Here is a 24,893-nt window from a genome sequence, read left to right as displayed (position 1 = left end):
AGCCGCATGAAACTCCTGTGGTGATGAGGACATTCATCAGTAGTTTCTTGTGAACTCAGATTGAGCGAAAAGATCATAGACAAAATAACCTAAAATGTTTGCCACTACTTAAAATCAGATTTGGCGTCTCTTTCGCATTTCATTTTACTCTTTCTGGAGTGTCTTGAATGTTGAATGTGACATGGCGTCCATCAAGATATAATACGGCCTTCTGAAAGGACTGTTTCTATGACAGTGGAATTATTTTGCATTTTACTGAGGCCGTAATAAATCGTACATTTGCATTGATGGTAATGCATGCAAGGAAACCACAGCGGATAAGCGATGGGTACGGTATAGCTATAACTGCTTGGGCTTAACATTCCCAGAATATGTACATGGCGGTCGCCGATTAAGTTTTGCTGTAATTTGGTTAAATTTTGATGATTAATTTTGTTTCCAGGTACTTTGAGAAGCATCAGGCCCATCCGTATCAGGTAAGCTTGCACACAAAACAATGCTGGAAGTAAGCCTGTTCATTGTAAAATTGAAATCAAACCGGAGTTTGGCGAGTTATGTACTTCTCTACGTAATAACTGTTCTCGATAATTATCCTCTCTTAGATGGTTAATAAAAACAACCGTATCCCACAAAATTAGGCGTAGGTATCCATTAAAAACAACAAATATACTTAAATTGGAGTACTAATCCAATTACATGGTTATGTTGACTTTCTGGGATGTTTATTATATTTTAAGTTCTAAATGTTGAAGTGACATCCTCAATTTATTTTTCATCATAATGTACTATAATACTTCTAGATATATCGTATTTGATCATAGCTTTAGTGAATATTGAATATATGATTTTATGTATTACAACAGAAATACAACTCTAAAAGTGAACGAAGAGTCGCAAATGAATATGTATCTTCTGACAATCGGTACACACCACTTCGATCACCTAATGGCAATGTGTCCTCACATGGCCATAACACACATTCAAGCCAGTCCAGTCATAGTCATCACCACTACAGTCATATGGCAGATGATAGAGGATATGTCACATCTAGAAATTCCTATATTCAGAAAATCCCCGAAAAGGAGAGAGATAGAGACTACAAATCCTCTAGGAGTAAGTACACAGGTATGTCATTCATTGTTTGTTTTTAACCAAATTATAAAGACCTGATTTTATGAACAGTTTGATATATGAAATGCAATATATTTGTTCTGAAATAGAAACATTGGGAGATGAATGTTTGTTACTTATTATGCCTGTATTTCTAGATTAGTTAATGTAATTGTTTTGAGTGAAATAGTAAGTACAAAAGCCAGTAAATAAATTAAAAAGACTAGTGCTTATTAATTGATTTAAATATAATTTTGCATACAGATCACTTTAAACTCTAGGCCTTTGCTGAGTATTAGTCATAACTGCGTGAATTCTTATGCCATTGCGATTGCTTTTTGTATAGAAATATGGCAAAAGCGAATATTCATCCGAGGTAACTTTGTCAATTTGAAACAATTTTCAGATAGCGTTCGATCACCAAAAGAGCGCATTAAAGATTGTGAGAGAGAAAGAAGTAATCATGAGCGAAATGAATCAGAGAAAAAAATTCGAACTAGCGGCATGAACATTAGTGTTAGTAAGAGTAATAAATATGATAAAAGAAGTGTACCTTCCTCTAGTGTACCTTCTGGAAGTGAATGGTCAGAACACATTAGTTCATCAGGCAAGAAGTATTATTATAACTGTATCAGTGAAGTGTCACAGTGGGAGAAACCTAGAGAGTGGGAGCCCAGAAGAACATCATCCAAAGATTCTAATTATTCCTCCAGAAACAGTAAGTTGAATCATATTTAATTTTAATATTATCAATAGTTGATAGTTTATATTTTACCAATATAAAAAAAAATTATCAGCAAAGGCACTATTTTCATACTTAATATGACTGAAACAATTTTACTTAAAAATTAAAGAATACATGAACTTAACCACAAAAATGTGTACATTTCAGTATACTAAACTTTTATTTGAGATTAGTAAATTTTTTGGATAAATTAGAGAGCCAAAATCATATGATTAATTGTATTGTGAAATTGAAAGATTTTCATGCCACCAAAGTAGATTACAATTAGTTTGAATATTATAGTTTTTTTTTAAATGATTATAAAAGTCAATTGATATCTTCAGATAGAATATTGATTCAATATTTTATTAATCAACAAAAAGGAGATTGTTCACTAGTATTTAGAAATTGTTTATCATTTACCATGTTCCAAAGATTGATTCCTTTTTATAAAAGATACCAATTTACAATCATTAAAAATAGAAATAGCTGTATGACAATACTAAAAAGTTAATATAAGAGTCACACTGAAGAAGATACATTGCAGTGCATTAAAACATCTGTCATTTTCATTACCTAAAATAAGGGTGTCCCAATTTTCATTTTGCGCATTATGTTATATACTTTCTATAATGTGACTGTTACTTCTACCAAAAGTAAACCTTTGAAGTTTAAATGATCCACTTCTAAGTATATTACTAAAATCTTAAAAATTTTACCATAGTTTATATAATAGCTAAAGCTCTCTTATATTCTAGCACTCTTACACAACCATCTTAAGTGAGGTAAAATTGTAATTGACAGCCAATATGGCTCAGATGTCATTATCAGTCCCTAAAAAACCATTAGAAAAAAAAAAATATATTATTCTTTCTTGAAATCTCTTATTTCAACTTAGATGATATAACACTACTTGTAACATGTAAAAAAAAAATTATAATCAGTTGCTAAAATGAAAATAACTGTAAAGAAAGAGCACTATTCCCTAATTACTATGTTCACCACTAAAATGTTTTAGTCTGAAACCATTTTACTCTACAAATATTTCTTGAAAGCTTTCTGAATGCTCTAAAAGTGTAGTGTAGGGGTCTTGTTAACAAGGACACAATAGATTTGAGAAAATTATTATAATTTTACATAAAAACGTGCCAAATCCATCATTAGTTTCATATAAACATGCTGAATATTCTGAATGTTCTCAATATTAAGAAACTAGGAAAATCATTATAATTTTATATAAAAACAAGCCAAAGCCGTCATTAGGTTCTTATAAACACTCTGAATATTCTGGATGTTCAATAATCAATCATAATGGCAACCAAAGACATAAAAGTGGAAATATTTTTTACCATATATGCTTCTGAACTAAGTATTCGCTTACTAGGTAATACCTAATATCAGAAGACCTTACTGCACCCTTTAAATTTGTATATGAAGAAAAACAATTCAACACTTTCCATGTATTTTCCACAAAATTTAAATACTTAGGTACATTTGAAATATCTAACAATAAAGCTTAATATTATAATTTAACAGCCGTCTGGTGTAGTGGTAAGTGACATGGTCACTACACAAGGGGGTCGCGGGTTCGAATCCCGCCAAGGGAAGATATTTGTATGATAAATATAAATATCTTTTCCAGGGTTATGGATGTATATTAAATATGTGTATGTGTATAATAAAAATCTTACATTTATTTCCGTACCTGTAACAAAAGTTCTTTACGAACTTATCACAGGACCAGTTAACGTGGCGTGATTGTTAGTAAATATTTATTTATATTTATTTATTATAATATGGATATTTATAATAAAAATTTATTAAATAGGATCCAAATGATATGGTTAACAAAACAAAAAAAATATACTGTACTAAAAAACATCCATCTTAAAAAATCTTATAAAACCGAAAAACATTGCTTTTTTGTTTTTTTTTCCTACTTAAGCTGAGAGCCTTGATAAGCTATTTCAGCGTAACCTTAACTAGTAGGTGAGCTCACGGGGCTCAAACCTGAAAAAAACATTGCTCTTGGAATATGAACCAATACACAATACACAAAAGATAGCATCTGCAAAGGATTGTGTCAAATACATATGTATGCATTGACATTTTGTGTGTCTGTAATCCCCATTAGGCTAAACAGAAAATGCAAGACTGCCTTCTAAAAATTATTCCATTTTTACTTTATTTGCTACTATTTTAGCAGGTGAAAGACCTTGCAAGAATGATTCTTTAATAGAAATGAAAAAATCTAAAAACTTATTGTAACAATAAAAACATAAGAAGTCGTCTTTTAGAAGTTGTCGTGGTCTAAAGGATAAGACGTCCGGTGGATTCGTGTTGAGTGCACCGGTGTTCGAATCTCAGACGGGTACAAATTTTTCTAATGAAATACGTACTCAACAAATGTTCACGATTGACTTCCACAGTGAAGGAATAACATCGTGTAATAAAAATCAAACCTGCATAATTATAATTTGCGTAATTACTGGTGGTAGGACCTCTTGTGAGTCCGCACGGGTAGGTACCACCACCCTGCCTATTTCTGCCGTGAAGCAGTAATGCGTTTCGGTTTGAAGGGTGGGGCAACTGTTGTAACTATACTGAGACCTTAGAACTTATATTTCAAGGTGGGTGGCGCATTTACGTTATAGATGTCTATGGGCTCCAGTAACCACTTAACATCAGATGGGCTGTGAGCTCGCCCATCCATCTAAGCAATAAAAAAAAAAGAACATAAAGATGCCAGTAAGAAAAAGATGCTTTTCATTAGATATTTCAAAAATAATATTTTTTTAGTAAAAGTTTTGGAGCCTTTAAATTTTGCACATTATAGAATCTATATTGTAAAATTTATTGTGTAAAAAAGAAAAAAGTATTTCATAAAATAAACTAGCTATGAAATAATTTTTAAATTATTGATCTAAGAAATTATATAGTCTAGAGTTGTCACCTAAAGAAAAACGAAGTGTCACACACTTCATATAATTAATATTGATTGAGTCATCATTTCAAAAGTAATGCAATAGCAATAGCAAAGATGTTAAGTCACAATGTACCAGTTGTCAGTGACATATTTCGAAATTCTTAGTTTTCATTAATTTTCATCATTTCAATGAAAAGGTTTTTAGTCATCTTTCTCCAATGAACAATCTTTCTAAAAAATTGTCTAGTATTTTTTTTTTAAAGAAACTTCTTCTTCTTTTTCTTCTTTGTCGTTTCCTCATTACTGAGGGTCGTGACCACCTTGGTCCAGTTTTTGCACCAGCTTCCTCCAATGTTGCCTGCATTCGGCCTGCTTAATGGCCTAAAGAAACTAGGCAAGTAAAAACTCTCGTAACTCGCTTGATTCTAGTACTTTAATATTTAGATTCTTAAAAATCTGAGGAGAGATTTGTAATTCCAATTTAATATTAGGGGTTAAAGTATGAAATAGGCTATTTGTACTGAAATTGAAATTGTTTTTTTTTTTCATTTAACATATTTATTTAATCAAAATTAACCATTATTATCTATACATTGCTGCCATCTAATAAGGAAGGTCATTTATGCCTTCTTCTTCAGAATTCTGGTGATCTAGATTCTACAAACTGTGTGAAAGCATTTTGTACTGCCTCCTGGGAAGAAAACTTTCTATCACACAGAAAATTGTCGAAATCACGAAAAAAATAGTAGACCTTTGGAGCAAGGTCTGGTGAATAGGAGGGTGACGAATGATTTTTAATTGCAGTTCCAGTAGAGTTAAAACGGTTTCTCGTGCTGTATGAGGGCTCGCGTTATCATGGAGCAATAATGGTGAAGATAGATTCACGAGTCGGGGCTGTTTCACTGCAAGTTTTGCTATCATTGTTCGGAGTTCGGCACAGTAGACATCTGCCGTTATTGCTTGACCAGATCGGAGAAAGCTATAGTGAATAACACCATGCTGAGACCGCCAAACAGTTACCATTACTTTTTTATTGGTAAGCTTTGCTTTAGGACACTGTTGCGGCGTTTGACATAGGGTCAGCCATTGCATTTTTCACTTACGGTTATCGTAAAGAATCCACTTTTCATCAATTCGATCCAATATTCCTTCATTTCTGTATCGATTCAACAAGGCAACACAAGTTTCAAACACGCGTTTCTTTCTGCAAATCAGTCAAATCACGAGGCACCTATTTTTCATATTTATTTTATTTTATTGATTTGCCGCAAATGAGTCAATATTGTTGGTAAGGAACGTTAAACCATGCCGCTAATTCCTGGGTAGTTTGGCTCGGATCGGCTTCCATTATTCATTGTTATTCACATGTGTGGGCGGTCTTCCACGTGGTTCGTCCTTTAAATCAAAATTTTCATCACGAAAGCGTTTAATCCAAAATCGCATGGTGCGTTCATTAGCAGTCCCCTTTCCAAACGCAACATTGGAATTTGCGAACTGTTTCTGCAGTATTAGTTTCGCGTCGGAACTCGTATTCAAATATCATTCGAATTTTCGAAACATCCATCTTTCTTGTCTAAGCTGAATAAAAAAACAACAACTGGAAGTCGGTAATAATCGAATGTTGCACCGTTTTTATAAGAAGAACCCCATAGGTATCATTTGTAAAAAGTTTCACTCAAAAATCTCAAACCATAAAGGTTCTATGTCATGTTATTATTATTATTTGAAGTACCTATTACAATAAAACAGCAGTTTCATACTTTAACCCCTACTATAATGTCACCCTTCCTTTCTTGTTCGGATGTGCTGCATTTATGTTGATTGGCTAAGTGGCAAACCAATTTTTGTATCAAGAGTTGATACAAAAATTGCACTTGAGCACTTTGAATATGTAGGATCATAATATTGTGTTTATCTATGTTTTTCAGACAATGCCATTATAGAAGGTTAAGTATTTCTGAAATGATAAGGTATTATGAATACTCGTAGTGTAAATGTTTATTTACACTGCAATTGATATCAGAAACACAAAGAAACTAGGAAAGGATACAAAGTCAATACAAATTATACACACCAACATTTAATAGCAGGAGGTTTCTTTCCTGGGGTAGTTGTAAAAATATGTTAATTACCTTATTGCAACTAGCCGTTCTCATTTTTGTTTCTATTGTTTTAAGCAGGGCAGACTGGAATGCTTTCGGATATTCCCTCCAGCCCTTTTATCCTATAACCGGGTGTTAGATCATATAATAGGGGCGTTTTTTAAGAGGCCCACATCCTCTTAACCTCTGCCAGGCAGCGGCTATGGTTATCTACTAAGTGGAAATTATGGATTGACCCGCGGTCCACTGAGGTCCACCTGCTTGTTCCACAGAACCGGTTCCACGACGCCATGTCGGTGATTCGTTATCCTAAAATATCACAAAGCCGTTCCTGTATAGCAAACTTAAAGCGGCCACAGACATGGCAATCAGTGACCGGAAGATGTGGAAGCAATACCGATCATTTCAATAACAACAGGCACAGTACCACAATCTCCAATGTCCCGTGTCGGCGAATAGATGCTGCCGATAATCGCACTCTCCCGAAGGATCTATCTTATTTCAGGGAATGCGGAGAGTGACTACTGTCGCACTACTGCAGGTTGGGTCCGCGTCATATAATTTCTTTCTTCATAACAAGGATGAAAAAGAAATCAGACTATACCTTTTTTTTTTGTTGCTTAGATGGGTGGACGAGCTCACAGCCCACCTGGTGTTAAGTGGTTCCTGGAGCCCATAGACATCCACAACGTAAATGTGCCACCCACCTTGAGATATAAGTTCTAAGGTCTCAGTATAGTTACAACGGCTACCCCACCCTTCAAACCGAAACGCATTACTGCTTCACGGCAGAAATAGGCAGGGCGGTGGTACCCACCCGCGCGGACTCACAAGAGGTTCTACCACTAGTAAAAGCCCTGTAATACCTCTGTAAAGGACATTCGGAGAAACTTTGTAGGAATTTACGCTAGCTGAGCCGGTTGAAGCTCAACGGCTCCACCGCGTTAGGTCATCTAGCAATTACAAATTTGTTTCTTCCGAAAATATTTTTTTGTGTGAAATAGGAGCTGATAGTTAAATTAATAATTTGGATTTTACTTTGCTATAAAATCGAACGAACATGACCTGGGCCCCGAGGAAATACTTTGTTTTTTAAATGAAATTCGATAGCTAAATAAGATCCTGATGGTTATTTTACAAAGCTAAGTACACATTATACGAGAATGCAATATTTTACATTTCTTATGAATCAAATTTTTAATTGCAGTGCAAACTCATGTTCGCATCAATTGCATTTTAACTAAAGATAATAATAATATGGTGACCGACTGGAACTCGCCCAGGCGGTGTCACTTGGATTCTAAGAATAATGGCTTCACAGTTTATACTATTCTCGGAATTTTTACAATTAGCAGTGAAATCCGGCCGCGCTCCGCTGTGAATATCGCTATTTGTATGACAATCGTCGATTTCATGAAACATCTCGCGCACCACCCATCCGCATGTTTAATGCACTATAAAAGAAAACTGGAATGCCAATAACTATATCAAGTTTCATAATAATCGAATGAATGGTTTTGGAGCGGAACAAACGCTTAAACTTTTTATTTTTTTTTATTTCCTGGATTTTGGACGAATTCACGGCCCACCTGGTGTTAAGTGGTCACCAGAGCCCACAGGTATTACGAAGTGGGTGGGTGAAGACAAAGTATTATTTTTATTGTTTTAATTGTATTTTATAAAGATTATGCCCTACCTTCATGCCGCAGCGCACATTCCTTTTTGGCAGAAATAAATAGAATGGTTTTGCCTACCCCTGCGGGCTTACTATATGCCCCACTATTAATTAGCAAGTTTTCAAAAGTATAAGAAATTTTAAAATTTCAAAATTTTCGGTCTTATTTTTATTATACGATGTTATTCCTTTACTGTGGAAGTCCTTGGCGAACACGAGCTAATTACGTATAATATGTTCTTAGAAAAATTGTACATGCTTGCGGAATGCTAACACCGGCGGAATCGCATCGCTTAGTACGAGTAAACTGGGTGTCGTATTCTGTAGGTCACGACTACTGTGATTGGGCTTTGTTGTATTGGCTGACTATTGCAAAAATAAAACTGCCTTTACGTTTAAATCTCGCGTTATATTATTATTTTTAGACTTTTCGTAAAGTTTCGTGAAGTCGTCGTGGCCTAATGAAGTCCTCGTGGCCTAACGGATAAGACGTCCGGTGCATTCGTGTTGAACGATGCACCGGTGTTCGAATCTCAGGCGGGTACCAATTTTTCTAATGAAATACGTATTTTCTTTTTCTTTTTTTTATTGCCTTTGTAGGCAGACGAGCATACGGCCCACCTTTTTTTTTTATTGCCCTTGTAGGCAGACGAGCATACGGCCCACCTGATGGTGAGTGGTTACCGTCGCTCATGGACTTCAGCAATGCCAGGGGCAGAGCCAAGCCGCTGCCTACTGTTTAATACTCTCCATAAGCCTCGTTTGAAGAAGGACATGTCATAGCGCTCGGGAAACACCGTGGAGGGGGCTCATTCCATAGCCGGATGGTACGTGGCAAAAAAGATCTCTGGAAACGCACTGTGGATGACCGCAGTGGCTCCAGGTAGTATGGATGAACTCTACTACGGTGACGGGCGGTGCGATGGTAAAAACGAGATGCTGGTATCATCTCGAACAATTCCTCAGAGCACTCCCCATGGAACATACGGTACAAAATATAGAGGGAACCGAAGTCCCTCCGCAGACCCAGAGGCTCCAAACGATCCGAGAGAATGGGATTATCGACAATCCGAACGGCCCTCCTCTGTATGGAGTCAAATGGAAGAAGCTGGTATTTGGGAGCCCCGGCCCAGAGATGGGAGCAGTACTCCATGCGAGGCCGGACTTGTGCTTTATAAAGCAAAAGTCTTTGTCCAGGCGTGAAGTACCGCTTCGCTCTGTTGAGGACTCCCAGCATTTTGGACGCCAACTTAGCTTTGCCTTCCAAATGACTCCGAAACTGGACATCGCTCGAAATGTCGGAAGGTTGCAGGGATACTCCTTGGAATTGCGGCGCCATGACAAAGGGGTCCTTCTTCGCAGTGAACACGCAAACTTGTGTCTTTATCGGGTTGAATTGAACCTAATTCAATTCACCCCATTCGGAGACTCGCCCCAGAGAGTTCTCCACTTCAGACACAAGTTTTGATCATCTCTCTTGCACCACGCTCCGAGAGAGACTCTAATGGCCGATATATCGCGTATCCCCCGTGCTGTCATCTGCATAGCAATGCATGCCATCATTAGACAGCATGTCATTGATATACAGGATGAAAAGCGTGGGGGAGAGCACCGAACCTTGTGGAACGCCAGCGTTAATGGTCATGGTATCAGAACAGTCACCGTCTACAACGACCGTGATGCTCCGCCCATCCAAAAAGCTAGCGATCCACTTGCAGAGACCCTCGGGGATTCCGTAAGATGGTAACTTCGATAGAAGTGCCCTATGCCAGACCCTGTCGAAGGCCTTCGCGATATCAAGGCTCACAGCAAGAGCATCGCCCTTGCTCTCCAAGGCTTCAGCCCACCTGTGAGTAAGGTATACAAGAAGATCGCCAGCTGAGCGACCGTGACGGAAACCGTACTGTCGGTCACTGATCTGCTGGCGATCTTCAAGATACTTCAGAAGTTGTGTATTTATTATTCGCTCCATCACCTTGGAAAGCAAGGAAGTTATCGCGATAGGCCTGTAGCTCGATGGGTCCGACCGGTCACCCTTCTTGGGGATAGGATGGACGTGGGCGGTCTTCCATGAAGACGGAACCCTGTTAGTGCAATAAGAGAGGCGATACAAACGCGATAGCGCAGGTGTCAGCTCAGGGGCGCACGTTTTCAAAACCACTGCGGGGATGCCGTCTGGCCCACTCGACTTATGGACGTCCAGGAGTCGGAGCTCCCGCCTGACTGCACACTGTGTGAACCAGATATCCGGCAGGGAGCTATCACACCGGGGGATGTTCGGTGGTGTGGCACCCCCGTCGTCCACAGTCGAGTTCGAGGCGAAGAGTTTGACCAGAAGGTCAGCCTTCTCTTTCGCACTGTGGGCCAGATTTTCATCGGACTTGCGCAGTGGTGGGAGACTAGACCTGCAAAAGTTTCCTTCTGCAGCTTTGGCGAGCGACCAAAAAGCACGGCTCCCGGAGGGATAGCTCTTCAATCGCTCGCCAACTCTAGCAACGTGCTCCGACTTCGCCTTGGCAATTATCTTCTTGTAGGACCTGGAAGCGGCGTTATATTTCCGCCTTTCCCCTGAGATGTTAGGATCCCGACGTCTCCTAGCATTATCCCATGCCACGTATGCGGACCGCTTGAGGTGTGCAGCATCCCTGCTGGCATTGTTATACCAGGGTCTGCTGCGACCCCCAACTGGCACTTCAGAGGAGGGAATAAACAATTCCATCCCCTGGAGCACCACGTCTTTAAGACGGTCCGCACAGACGTCAGGATCAGCAGAACCGCCCCCATGGGTAGGATGCGTAAAATTCACGCAATCCATCCCAATCTGCTGACATATACCGCCAAACTCTTCGATACCCGGTCGTCGTTCGACGATCAGGACGAGAGAGAGGTACGGCAGCACGAATAAGACAGTGATCAGACGATCCAAGCGGAGCGTCGACCACCACACTGTATCCGGCCGGATCTGTGGTCAGCAGAAGGTCCAACAAAGAAGGCTCGTGCCCCTCGATATCTGGGACACGGGTGGGCTGTGTCACCAGCTGGGAGAAGCCGTAGGCCAAGGCGAAATCGTAGGCAGTCCGACCCGGGAGGTCAGTGGTTCTGGACCCCAACCACTCTTGGTGGTGAGCGTTAAAGTCTCCAAGAACCACCACCTCCGCAGATGGGTACTACTCAAGCACGCGATTAGTCCCCTCTTGCACATGCTCAAACAGAGCTGAACCTGCATCACTGCTGTGGGACCTGTACTGGCACGCGTAGATTCGGATACGTACTCAACAAATGTTCACGATTGATTTCCACGGTGAAGGAATAACATCGTGTAATAAAACTGAAATCCGCAAAATTATAATTCGCGTAGTTACTGGTGGTAGAACCTCTTGTGAGTCCGCGCGGGTGGGTACCACCGCCCTGCCTATTTCTGCCGTGAAGCAGTAATGCGTTTCGGTTTGAAAGGTGGGACAGCCGTTGTAACTATACTTGAGACCTTAGAACTTATATCTCAAGGTGGGTGGCGCATTTACGTTGTGGATGTCTATGGGCTCCAGTAACCACTTAACACCAGGTGGGCTTTGAGCTCGTCCACCCATCTAAGCAATAAATAAAAAAAGTTTTCTTTGTTACGGGCAAGCAGTGAGATTAAACCGTAAAAATAGTTTGAATTATATATACGATTAGCGAAAACGAAGAAACTACCACATAATAAATAATCAGTAAACATGTCCGACTAGGTTTGCTCCGTGGCATGTCCCGGTATAAGAAGTAGCCAGTGTCAGTCTATAAATCATAAATTAAACAAGTGAAAATCGTATAGCATTATAATGTTATTCAATATATTATTATATTTTATTTTTTGGGATTGATATGTATAGTTAGCGGTGCAGCACAATAACTACGAATAAATAAGGATGTAACTAGAGTTATGACTTCCATTAAAAGCTACAATATTATCTTTTAATTTGTTTTTGTGGGCAAATACATTGTAAGCGGAGTAGGATTTTTAGGACGGACCTTGTCAGTGTCGAATCTATATAATGTAATCCAATTACGTATGACGTATATCAGCGACGGTGACTATTCAACCTCAGGTGGGCGTATGCTCGTCTTTTTACAGTAATAATAAAATAATGTTCATGCCATCGCCGCTATAAGAACGCATTCGAGAAAAATAAGGAACTCATAATACATATTCCGCTTAATGCTACGGTTAGGGAACCCTAAAATATATCGCGGCTAGCTTGTCATCCGTCATCTGGTTGTACTTTCGCAATACGCGTGTAGAGCAATTTGCACGTTGTCTTCTTGGGTCTCCCTCGCCGGTCCCCAAGTCCGCATACGGAGGGCACCAAAAACACAAAGGCCAGTATACGAGTGAGATCCCTATCCCAAACCCCGGCTCGATGGCGACGGGTTTGGAGCAAAGAGAGACAGGCGCTCTCTCTCATGCCCCGCCACCTGCTTCTGCAAAATGTTATACACGCAGAAGTAGAGTATTGCACGCCCGACTTATTGCTGTCCGAGCATCGATGCCCGAGAGCGCGACGTGACGAGAACACGCGTACGTTCCGCCGTGTCCAAGTCGCATCCATATTATGGGGCTCTGCCATCGGATCAGCTACGATCCGGCGCGAGTACTTCCCGAAGCAACCGGCCAGCAACTGCACCAGCCGGAAGGTGAGCAGTGCGCGGTCGTAATTCACCCCAGTCCCCCAAGAGAGGTCGGAGCGCTTCGACGGTCCGATACGGCCGAACGAACTAAAGGGGTTTAACTATACCAAAGGTGGAGTAACAGCAGTTCATTTGTGGAAATTACTGAAAAGTTCAATTATTTCCACTAAGACTGTCTACATATTAATCCAACGTTATATCTAATTAGTTTTTGTGGTGTACATTTAAATTTGCATCGGTTTGTCGATACGTGAAGTAGATCATTCTAATAACCAAAGTTTCATTGTCGATAAATATGATACATTCAAATGAATTTAAGATAGCTGATTGCATTGAATGCGTTTTCGTGAGTGAGTTCATCCTAAAAAAGTGGAAGGAAGCTTTGTCTTAGAAGAAGAGCCTACAATTTCACAATGTATTCTCTGATTTAATTAGTTAATACTTATCATAAAAAAAGATAAATAAATACATTTGTGTTGTATAATATTTAGATCGAGAAAAACGATCAAGTTCACGGTCAGAGAGAAGAGAGTCGGAAAAAACAAGTAAACGTATTAACAATGCTTCAGATAGATATTGGAACAGCAGCCGAGATGAAGAACATCATGATCGTAGCAGACCAAAACATTCAGTTTCTACACACGATTGTAAAGGTATGTGATAATGTTAACCAGATACGGAGTTGAGAGCTGATAATTTTTTTTTAAATCAATTTACAACAAACTTTTTAAATAAAATGACAAATACGCTTACAGATCTAACTCAAATATGTATATCAATTTTATTTATGACGCTTTCGATTCATGGCCGCTGAATATTTTGAAATTAATATTAATAATGGTTGACAATGTGAATAACATTATGTTTGGAGAGATATTCTTTAAAGAATTTTATAGTTGTAATGCATTATCATCGTTAGTATTATAAATCTCGACTGCTGAACTTATAGCCAAGGTTCGGTACAATGAGTGTTCCTGCGCTATTTGCATACATTGGATCCACGCGACGAAACCCCGTTGCTTCACTTTATTGAGAGATTTAAGCACACCGCGCCCTCTATGAGGCGCCGCTTAATAACTCTGACTCTGTTGACATGTGATTTAACCATGTGTTATATGAGTAATCTGTCCTGCCAACTGCTACTTCAATCTCTCTATCATTCGAGCTATGTAGTTTTTTATCATAGTTCGTCTGCGGATCTCTGGTTTTTGATTAATTGCTTGTGTTAAAAGTCACTTAACTAAATTTAGCTTATTGTAATTACGTTAAATTTGTTTTTTTTTTCATAACTAAATGTTTGTATAGATGGGCAATCACTACAAGACATGGATATTTCGCCAGACAGAAGTACACCTTTATCTGAGAATTCATATGGCGGAAGAGAAACACTAGATAGAGGACGGAGTAACTGTGAAAGTAATGCAGTTCCCCCCGTTGTCGTTCTTGACAATTCTAATCAACCTGTGAGTATTTTAAATTCTAATATGATGATGACAATAAAGACGAAATTTTAGGTTATCTTCTTTACGCGCAATAATATAAAAAGTGCAAAATAGACACATGTCTAGAGTTTTTTTAATTAACGGTCCACCTGATCGCGTTTATTCGAATAATATTTCAAACTCTACTCTTTCTTGATAAAATGCATAATTACATGAATTCCTGAACTTTCTCAAAATACAAAGAGATTATAATGAACCATATATTATAATATATCAATATATCGGACTTTACCAATGAATCGATTATTCAAACAACATATTATGTCCACAACAGGCATGTAATAACAGCGTCTTAGTCAGATAGAGCACACTTTTAGCTATAGTTTCGTGTCGTAATGAGTCGAATTGTGTCTTGTCATTAAGCAATTAGTTGCTTTCATTATGTTCGGACAGTAAATAGATAAGTAATAAAACCAAGGCACTGAAGTACGAAATAAGAAGTGATTAATGTCGTATTCATGAGTATTATTAAATATAAACATAATAACATTTTTAGTGCTAATGTAAATGTAAAATTTCAATTTCATTTAAGCAAAAGAAATTAGGTTGTGATATCCGCACTAATACTGTACAAAATTAAATCAGTGATATTTTGGTAGTGCGTTCTAGAATTTACTGTAACAATAATAAAATATGATGATTGCTTAAAATAGGAACACATATTTAAACGCCACTTATATGTAAATATGTAGTGCTGTTGTTACATATGCAGTTCGGGTTAAAATTATGGAATCAGATCAAATCCTAAATAATTCGTCACGAAAATATATCTCACTATACACTGGGTTGCACTCTTAATTTTCGCTTTGATATTTTTCTCGCTTTACGCTGTTACCTTTATACGTCTATGATGTCCCGCTCGTTCGTTCCATACGCACCGTAGATAGGTTTATGGATAACGAGTTTTGGAACGTCTGGAACCTTCCAGAATTTTCGTGCGGTACGATCTCAAGTAAGATCTCGATCGTTGTGTACCGTTCTGTGTCATTCGTCTTTCCTATACTAGATGGCGTTAGCTGTTATTATTGTTGTCTATTTGTGGTTTCCTTGTCAGAGCCGCTGTTGGCCAAGAAATACTCGCCGTCGCCAGGTGCGGTTAACAGAATTATACATATTAGAAACTATACATTCATGTCAACTACAACAAGATCGAACTTTCAACTCATAATTTTTATATTTCGTTAGTCTAGTGTTATATTAGTTTCTACAACTGACTAACGAAATTCGGCTTCGATTCTCACTCGATTAGCTCCCGGTACTCATAACACAAGAGAATAATCTCAGTTTATATTAATAATAAAATTATAATCGTATAAATAGTAATAATAAGTTATAGAGCACACTTTTTTTTATAAGCTTGGCAAATGTATTATGATTTTAGAAGAACAAGTATTTAGATCATACGTGGAAAATCGGTTTTTGTATAAAACTAAATTACTTTATAGAGTGGTTCATTGCTTGCGGCGGCATTACCCCGCATCGTGGCCGCACCACCCACTGTGACGGTACCGCAAGCTAACAACGGAGGCTCCTCGTCTCCAATCAGAGACGGCGCAGACACACCGCAAAGGGACGCGGGTCCGCCGACGCCCACGCACTCTGAGAACACAGATCCACACGCCCCTCCTTTACACCTTGACCAGGCATTACCAAGAAAGAGTAAGTAAAAGTAAAGAGTAAGTCGTCGTGGCCTAAAGGATAAGACGTCCGGTGCATTCATATGTAGCGATGTACCGGTGTTCGAATCCCGCCTGCGGGTACCAATTTTTCTAATGTAATACGTACTTAACAAATGTTCACGATTGACTTCCACGGTGAAGTAATAACATCGTGTAATAAAAATAAAAATAAAACCCGCAAAATTATAATTTGTGTAATTACTGGTGCTAGGACCTCTTGTGAGTCCGCACGGGTAGGTACCACCACCCTGCCTATTTCTGCCGTAATGTGTTTCTGTTTTGAAGGGTGGGGCCCTTGTAACTATACTGAGAACTTAGAACCTTTATCTCAAGGTGGGTGGTGGCATGTACGTTGTAGGTGTCTATAGGTTTCAGTAACCACTTAACACCAGGTGGGCTGTGAGCCCGTTCACCCATCTAAGCAATAAAAAATAAATAAATAAAAGGTTACTCAATCAAACCAAACACTGTTTATGTTCTAGTAACTTATAGCTCAATTTTATCACGAATATAATAAATGACAGAATGCTAATTTACGACGTAACTGCCGAACGTAATTCACGCAAAATGAATTTAAAATGAGTACTAAAACTAAAATAAAAATACTAGTTTTGGTTTTGCAAAAAACTAACTAAACTTTGTATGAATCTGTGCATTGATTTCAGATTCATCAGATTGATTTCAACTGTACGTTTCGATGAAATCCACTTACGTCTGTTACCTACAAAAAAACATTAGATTTTGTGATATTGGAAACGATCTGTCAAAAATCCTAGTCTACGATACAATTTCGAAATTAGAACAAATCCTGTCTGCACCTCTACGGTAACATGATGACGTGATGACTTTCTGTGTTTCAGTGGAATGTCTGGGAAGCTATTCATCAGTTGTCGGCGGCACGCTACAGCACGCACCGCCTATGTTGACGCCTTCGCTTGTGAATTACGTCCGGTCTGATTTAACATCGCATGTTACCGGTTGGCCAGCCGATATACTCGAAAAACAGGTTTGTCATCTTTCTTGTGCTACTTGTTTAAGAGTTTAAAGCTTTTATTTATTTTCTAGTTCCCATTCTATGAGCAAAATGCCGCCATTTAGCGAATTAATTTAATTGCTAAAATCTATTGTTTTGCTTAACGAATGTTGATATATATGTATATATATATAAATCTACAGTGGTTTTTACGGATGTTCCGTTATAACTACTGAACCATGCTTCCGATTGACTTGAAACTTGGTATCCATGTAGAAAATACATGTACTTCATGGATAGGCTAATATTTATATGAGTGTTGGACTCCCTAATAATAATGACAATAAATAATAATGTTAATTTTAAATGCCCAGCGAAGCGGGCGAGTACGGCTAGAATACTTATAAGCTTAAAATATATATCCTCGTTTCAAAATGTGCTTATATTGAAAGTTTATACTAAATTAAATCAATGAATTGTTTGCCAGACACTCAACTTACTCTAAAACATAATTTGATATTAATTGAAGACATAATGGAATGTTATCAAAGAAAAGGATTTTTTTTGTGTATTCCTTAATTTTACTATCGTGTTAAAATGATTCGTATTGGTTCGGTATAATACTTTAACGTATATACCATCAAAATATAGCGGCATTAAAAAAAGAGTAGTTGTTAATTGTTCTATTAATTTTATTATGACTAACAATTTTTATTTGTTGATACTAAGACAATACATATGACACTGATAATTTACTACAGAGTAAACTAACCTATAGACACAGCCCACTAAGTTTCTCGGCGGATCTTCTCAAGGGGTCGCGATTCCGATCCGGTAGTAGATGCATTCGCGAAGTAGCTGCCCTTGATTTGTTAGGTCTCTTTTGAAGGCACTCCTGGCTACTGTACTGCTACGTAATACTGGAAAAGTTATTCTGCTCTGTCTCGATCCTATTTTGTTCATCTAATCTGAACTAGATGTTGAGCCATACGATGAGAGATGGTTCTGCCACTAGGTGTCATTGTAGCAATATTATAGTATTAGTTTGGGGAGAAACATCTTCTGATGATTCTGAATTATAGACAGACCGTATTAATATTACTTATTCTGGACTCATCGTTTTTCAATATTGTAATTATGATTATTATTACAATATTTTAATTATTACAAGTTTTTAGAGTTCACTACCATATCCCATAACCTTTGTTTTAAACTAAATTGAATCATCATCATCATTATCCTGCCCTTCTCCCAGTCACCTGGGGTCGGCGCAACATGTTTTCTCCTTCCATACTCTTCTATCATATACTTAAACTAAATTGAATATAAACAGAAATACAAATTCTTGACGACGACGATGTTACTCATATTCATTTATTTTTCACATAACATTTCCAAAAAGTAATCGGTTCCTTAAAATTTAAATCATGGTAAAAAATGGCATTTCATAAGATACATGCCCGAGATTCCCTATTCTATATATGTTTATATCGACTTGTCTTGAAGTACTGTTGAAGTTATATCAGCTTTTTTCCATAAATTCAACCCACTGAGTTTCTTGCCGGAATGAGAAAAAGTAAAGATCTTATTTATCACAAATTACAAATCACTGTTAGTATGTAGTGTTTTATTGTTCTGTTAACGTGCTTGTGTGTCCTACGTTTGCTGTGCTTTTTATTTTATTATTTGTAAAATCTGTACTATGAATAAATAGGGTAAACAGTAAACAAGGTTATCCAAATGAAAAATAGAAGTTGTTATTGTTATTGCTTTACATTTTGTTCTGGTGATGTCTTATAATCAGGATACTAAATTCCCTTGACCTTTATATTACATACACATATTAAACATTATTACATTTCTAGATTATACAATAAAATAGGGTAGGTACATACATTTTAGGCTGATTATATTAGACTCGTACTTTTCTTTTGTGTTTTTCAGGAAACTATATTTTCAGACCGGTTTAGTGTAATCATATCATCTTCCGATCTACTTCAAACTTTGGTTGAAATTTGAAACAGTTCTTTTTCGTGCATGCTCAAAAGTTAATATGTTTTGTAGACTTGAATAATTTTTAATTTCCCACGTGTCAGTATTACAAAAAATACCTTTCGAACGCCCCATTTAATATATCACCATCATCTCGATTTTTTATATTTTTTATATTTAGTATAAAAAAAATACTCTTCACATCTCGTTGGTTTGCAAAAATACCGCCAATATAGGTCAGAACTATTTGATATTTAATCAGATACAGAACATGATAAGACAATTTTTTAACATGAATAGTGAATGAACATAGATTTCGTTTGCTTTGAAAACGTTTGATGTAAGTTAGAATGCAGTAGTTATTTAATTGAGACAATACGTTATGATATTATCAACCACTCACTCGGTCGCGCTGTCGACAACGTTGCTCACAGACTGACCGCGCAGTTGACTCCTGTAAAGGTAGAAGTTTCTAAGACTTCTGCTGCCGTAATTTTTTAAGAAGAATATTAAAGCAAATTTCGTCGTTCGTCGCTTTTTATTATGCCCTAAGTTCGTTTACGGCTGCGGTCTTGAATAAACAAGATTGTTTTGTAATATATAACCATTATTATATATTACCAACTAATTTTAAAATGAAATTTGTCATTGAAAAGAAAAACGGTCCGACTAGAGAATTTATTTGGCGACATGTGTGATTGATTTGCATAAATAAAATCTAAATGTTTTTATTTGTTTTAATGCTACGATAATTTCATCGATCTGATCTCATATCGTTTCATTCCATTGGTATGTCATCACATAATCATATAGTATTCAAGTAAGTTCGGTAGGCAGCGGCTTGGCTCTGCCCCTGGCATTGCTGATGTCCATGGGCTACGGTAACCACTCACCATCAGGTGGACCGTATGCTCGTCAGCCTACAAGGGCAATAAAAAAAAAAGTTAAAGTAAATTAAGATTTCGCTAGGAGGACTAATCTTGGATCATTGACCAGTAATAATAAAAATGTGTAAGCGAAATCAGTCAGCATCAGCGATAAACCATATGTTTGTAAATTTTACCCATAGCTACTTAATTAATACTTAATTTTCAAATATGTTCCTCGTTATAATTTGACTATAAAAGTATAGTTCTTTGATCAAAATTAACCAAAAGAATTTGCAATAAACAATAAACATTTGCAATGTGTAATGGGTGTTTGTTCTTTAGGCGAACAAGTTTACGGAGGAAGCGTATCAACTAGGCTGCTTGCAATGTACGCGGGTGTCATCTGAACTCAAATGTGCTCGGTCTCTTGTACGTCACACCGAAATACAAGCCACACTTCAGGAGCAAAAGTGAGTTTATCATTTAAGTCTTCACTAAAAAAAATGTATTTTATTTATTGAGTTATTTATTTACTTATTTATTTATTTATTTATTACACTTTATGTAAAATTTGCATTGGCGGACTTGATGCTTAAGGTATTCTCTATCAGTCAACGAAAGGTAGTGTAGAGTTAATAGGTGCAATGAAATTTATATTAAATTACAAATACACAAAAATATACACATATATACACAAACAAGGTGGGTGGCGCATTTACGTTGTAGATATCTATGGGCTCCAGTAACCACTTAACATCAGGTGGGCTGTGAGCTCGCCCATCCATCTAAGCAATATAAAAAAAAAAAAACATACATACATATAATTTATCTATATGTTTAATATGTGAAGCAAAAACTTTGTACCCGTTTTTACGAACGGACGCACGGAGGAGTATGAAATTTCCCACATATAAAGAGAATATAGAGTAGGAGTGCAGAATGTTATTTTTTTTTTTAATTATGCATAAAAATACATTAAACCAATAAAAAAAACATTACACACACTACCATGTATTTTGCACACACGCATGCATACTATTTGTTGATTGTCAAACTTTTCTTATTGCTTGTAGTCTGTGGTCAAATTGAGAATAGATTAATTATTGTTTGTCTTTATTAATATTTACCTAAAGTTTAGTCTTGGCGAAATCGGTGATTATTATAGATATATATATATATGTCTTTGACAATAGAATCATAATAGTGTACAAACTTATAATTTTAATTAACTATAGTCGAATTTCGACTACCACTAGTACAGTGTTAAAAACAAAAATATGAGTTTGTTATTGTTTTTTTTCTTTTCGACAGGATTATGTACCTGAGGCAACAGATCTCACGATTGGAGGAGTTAAAGTCGCAAAATTCATTCATGTCGGACGACTAGGAATCGTGCTGGGGGCTGGCGTGTGCCACCCCCCTACTTGTTGCACTGCCGCTTATTACTGCGCGCTACATTTCCCAATTTAATGAGAGATCTCTCGCACGTCAATATAAAAACATTGTTCATTCCGTTCTTTTCTATGTAATTTAGATCAAATTTATTACTGTTGTTGTGTTGTGTGATTTGATGTGAAATAAGCAGTTCTCACCGTGGGTTTTGTCACTTTGAAATTGTATGCTACGTTTATATAACTAATTAGGTTATAATAATGACAAAATGTTCTTGTTGACATACAGCTGAAAAAATATCAATAAAATAATAATTTAGTTGGATTACGGTGGTAAGAAAGCTACAAAATAACGCGGCGCGAGTCCTGCTTTGAAACCCCAAAGTTTCATTCATAAAAAATTTTAATAATAAATATTTTGTACATTTACTAATTGTCTGTATGTTTCAGTAATATCTTTCTGTTTTACTTTAATGTTAAATTTTTCATACAAATGGAATATTTTAAGGTTTTTTTTTTTCTAATTTTATTATATTATGTGCAGTCAATTTAGTGATTATGATTATCAGTGTAAGAATACAGTGTTTGTTTGTTTTCTGTAAAATGTTAAATTATTAAAACTGGATTTCGATACGTTTGTAACCGTCGGGTCCATGAAAGGTTCACCAAGCTTACATGAATGTAGTCGATATTGAATATTATTGCTGTTCACTTGTGTAGGTGTAAACGGAATGTAATGGGGCGCCATTGCTGACCCATATCCCTACTTAACTTGTAATACCTACAAAGATAGTGCTAATCAAATTAATCTTTTTTGTTTAGAATTAGTTTGACAATACGAAAATATGTAAAACTTGAAGACGTTGCGATTGTAAACGGAACTAAGATTTATAAACTTATTTTAAAAATGGCTCTTAATGTGAATTTTTCAAATAATTTTAAGATAATGTTATATTATGTTGTATTATAAACGCGCTGCGAATTTATTTATGATTGGATGAATGTTTTAAAAATTATACATTTTATTTGATCAATGGATGAACTCGACTTACTGGAGGAACATAATATGCTTTTAAATTTATAATTTTGTAAAATGTGTCATTGCAAATATTCATTTTGACCAACCGTTGTATAAAAATAATAATAAAAAAAAATCTGGTATTTTGTAATAACATAATAAATAATACTTAGACTTATTGTATTCGTGTAGTAAATTAGTTGATTTTCTATAAAGTGAAAAAACATGAAATATTTTTCTGAATAATTTTGAAATGCTTGTGATTGTATGTATGCATTCGATTCAATAACAAATCTTCGTTCACTTACACGGTAATTTTAGAAATTGTTAATTAGGTGAATTGAACTCCGGTCTAGGTCTTTTATTTTTGTAATAATGTAAGAACTTTAAGAATTGAATTGCTATGTTTTGTCAGGCTGTATAATGCGTCAGAATAACAGAAGTACTGTGATATTCATTCACCTTCACTCTATTAGTTAGATAATATTGATGTAGACCTGTGTGGAGTTCTGTGTGAGTGTTTAGAGCCAGCTATCTACAGTCAAATAATTTGTATTATAAATGTTATTATATAAATTATAAATGTAATATGATAGGGTCATGATAACATATGTGTTTCGCTGTCATAGACTGGCAAGTTCGTTCGTGACTTCGTCTTTCGAAGATTGTAGCGATTTTTAGGACTTAGGCGGAAGTTTCTGACAAAATACCACCGACGTAAAACAGATGGCACACTCAAGTCGCTTTAACAAGCTTAGTGAACTTCATGTAATTTAGCGATAACGATACTGAAAGTTTGAATTAGTATCTAGTTTAAAAATACATAACTTTCTTGGCAAATACTGACGTGCAATGTTCGATAAAGCTGTAATAGTGGCACAGGACATTTTTCCTAAATTGTGGGTAGGTTTTTGTTTAGATTTCCATACATTTTTTTCACAAGCTTGAGTACACCACTTGTGTATTTGTGATCTGAGGCACGGCGTTCTCTCATCTCTGATACAGTTGAAACACACCTAAGGGAAATTCTCCAAACACACCTGGGCTCTGAGGAAACTGAAGATTTTTCATTGTACAGTTTCTTGGAATTAACGTGTCATAGAATAGGGATGTGACGTGCAACTCTTAACATTGTACATTTGAGGCCGTCAGCGCAAAAGTGGCTTAAGCTTACTGTAGTCATTATGGAGCAATGGAGGTTTAAGTTTTCATGAATTTGAATTTGACTAGGCAAAAAAAGAATACGCGCAAGAATAATGTTTACAAAGCCATTACAAATTCGTCTATGGGTGAAACTATTGACATGTTTTGCATCGACATTTATTATATATTAAATAAATTGCAATATACATATAAGCATGATTATAAAAAAAATTGGGTTAGGCCACTTTTGAGCTGACGGCCTGATTCATTTTCGCACCGTATCAAGTTCGATTGCTCGCGTTCATACTTTTCGAAATATATTGGACATCACGAGTCGTCGCTCATTAGGGATGTGTCAAGAACGAACTTGACGTCTACAGTAAATTATTATAAAGTTTTATCCAAGGGGTCATCGTAAGTGCATGACTTCAATTATTTACTGGGGACCTGATAAGTATCTGTCAGTACGTTACATAATTAAAATGTATTATGAGAATAGACTGCGGTCATCTCCACACAGGACTCTTTACGATGATTCCATTGCGTCGTAATTGTAATTTCATGAATCAACTTTTGTCATTGTACGAGGTATGACGTTTTAGCAGATTATTAAATAAATCAGTTTCAGACCAAGTGTATTTTAGTATTTATTGTAATTATTCGAACTGGTTTAAGGTTTTATTTTAGTAAAGTTTTTAATAAGAGTGTTTTAGATAATTAATGGTTATTGTGCAAAGTTAAATTAGATTTAGTTGTAACAGAATGTAATAGGTTCATTAAAAAATGAAATTATCGAAATCCTTACAAACTCTTCAAACTTAACGATCGCTAATCAACATCAAGCAATGCTGCATTAGCTAGTTAGTAGCTATTAGTTCTCTACTTAGCTATGGTTATTTTTTCATTCAGTTTTGTTTTATAAATAATGTATGTAAAGTATACGTACTGTTTCGAGTGTGCGATAACTTGAGGACCGAGCAGGTCGGCATTAGTATGTAGAATGGTGAGGAGTGAGTCTGCACAAATCGGAGATGCGTTGAGAAAGGTGTTTACTTCCAAAACTTAATGTTTATATTTTTTCCTCGTTATTCATATTACAAACTATAGAACACAACTGGATGTTG

The 24,893-nt window shown here is 36.6% G+C and overlaps 1 protein-coding gene across 2 annotated transcripts; it reads left to right on the top strand.

The window, feature by feature from the left end:
- Positions 1-134: 134 nt before the first annotated feature.
- Positions 135-24,402, top strand: wcy (WW domain-containing adapter protein with coiled-coil wacky). Of its 2 annotated transcripts, none has more exons than XM_028177162.2 (10): positions 135-328; positions 443-476; positions 864-1,125; positions 1,517-1,828; positions 13,694-13,855; positions 14,508-14,665; positions 16,150-16,363; positions 17,244-17,389; positions 20,560-20,687; positions 21,529-24,402. In XM_028177162.2, the coding sequence occupies exons 1-10, from the start codon at positions 288-290 to the stop codon at positions 21,602-21,604; spliced, it is 1,533 nt and encodes a 510-aa protein (XP_028032963.2). In that variant the 5' UTR covers positions 135-287; the 3' UTR covers positions 21,605-24,402. The 2 variants fall into 2 exon arrangements, with proteins under 2 accessions (XP_028032963.2, XP_028032964.2); XM_028177163.2 differs by having other exon boundaries at positions 143-328; positions 13,772-13,855.
- The last annotated feature ends 491 nt before the right edge of the window (positions 24,403-24,893 follow it).

Source organism: Bombyx mandarina, chromosome 01, assembly GCF_030267445.1.
Source record: "Bombyx mandarina strain Sakado chromosome 01, ASM3026744v2".
Taxonomy (NCBI): Eukaryota; Metazoa; Arthropoda; class Insecta; order Lepidoptera; family Bombycidae; genus Bombyx; species Bombyx mandarina.
Note: the sequence above shows the minus strand (reverse complement) of the source record. Positions and strands in the feature narration are given on the sequence as shown.

Coding starts and splice junctions, on each gene's coding strand:
- wcy (XM_028177162.2), top strand. CDS start 288: ATGGTAATGCATGCAAGGAAACCACAGCGGATAAGCGATGG. Junction 13,856..14,507: donor TTCTACACACGATTGTAAAG/GTATGTGATAAT, acceptor ATGTTTGTATAG/ATGGGCAATCACTACAAGAC. Junction 16,364..17,243: donor CCAGGCATTACCAAGAAAGA/GTAAGTAAAAGT, acceptor TCTGTGTTTCAG/TGGAATGTCTGGGAAGCTAT.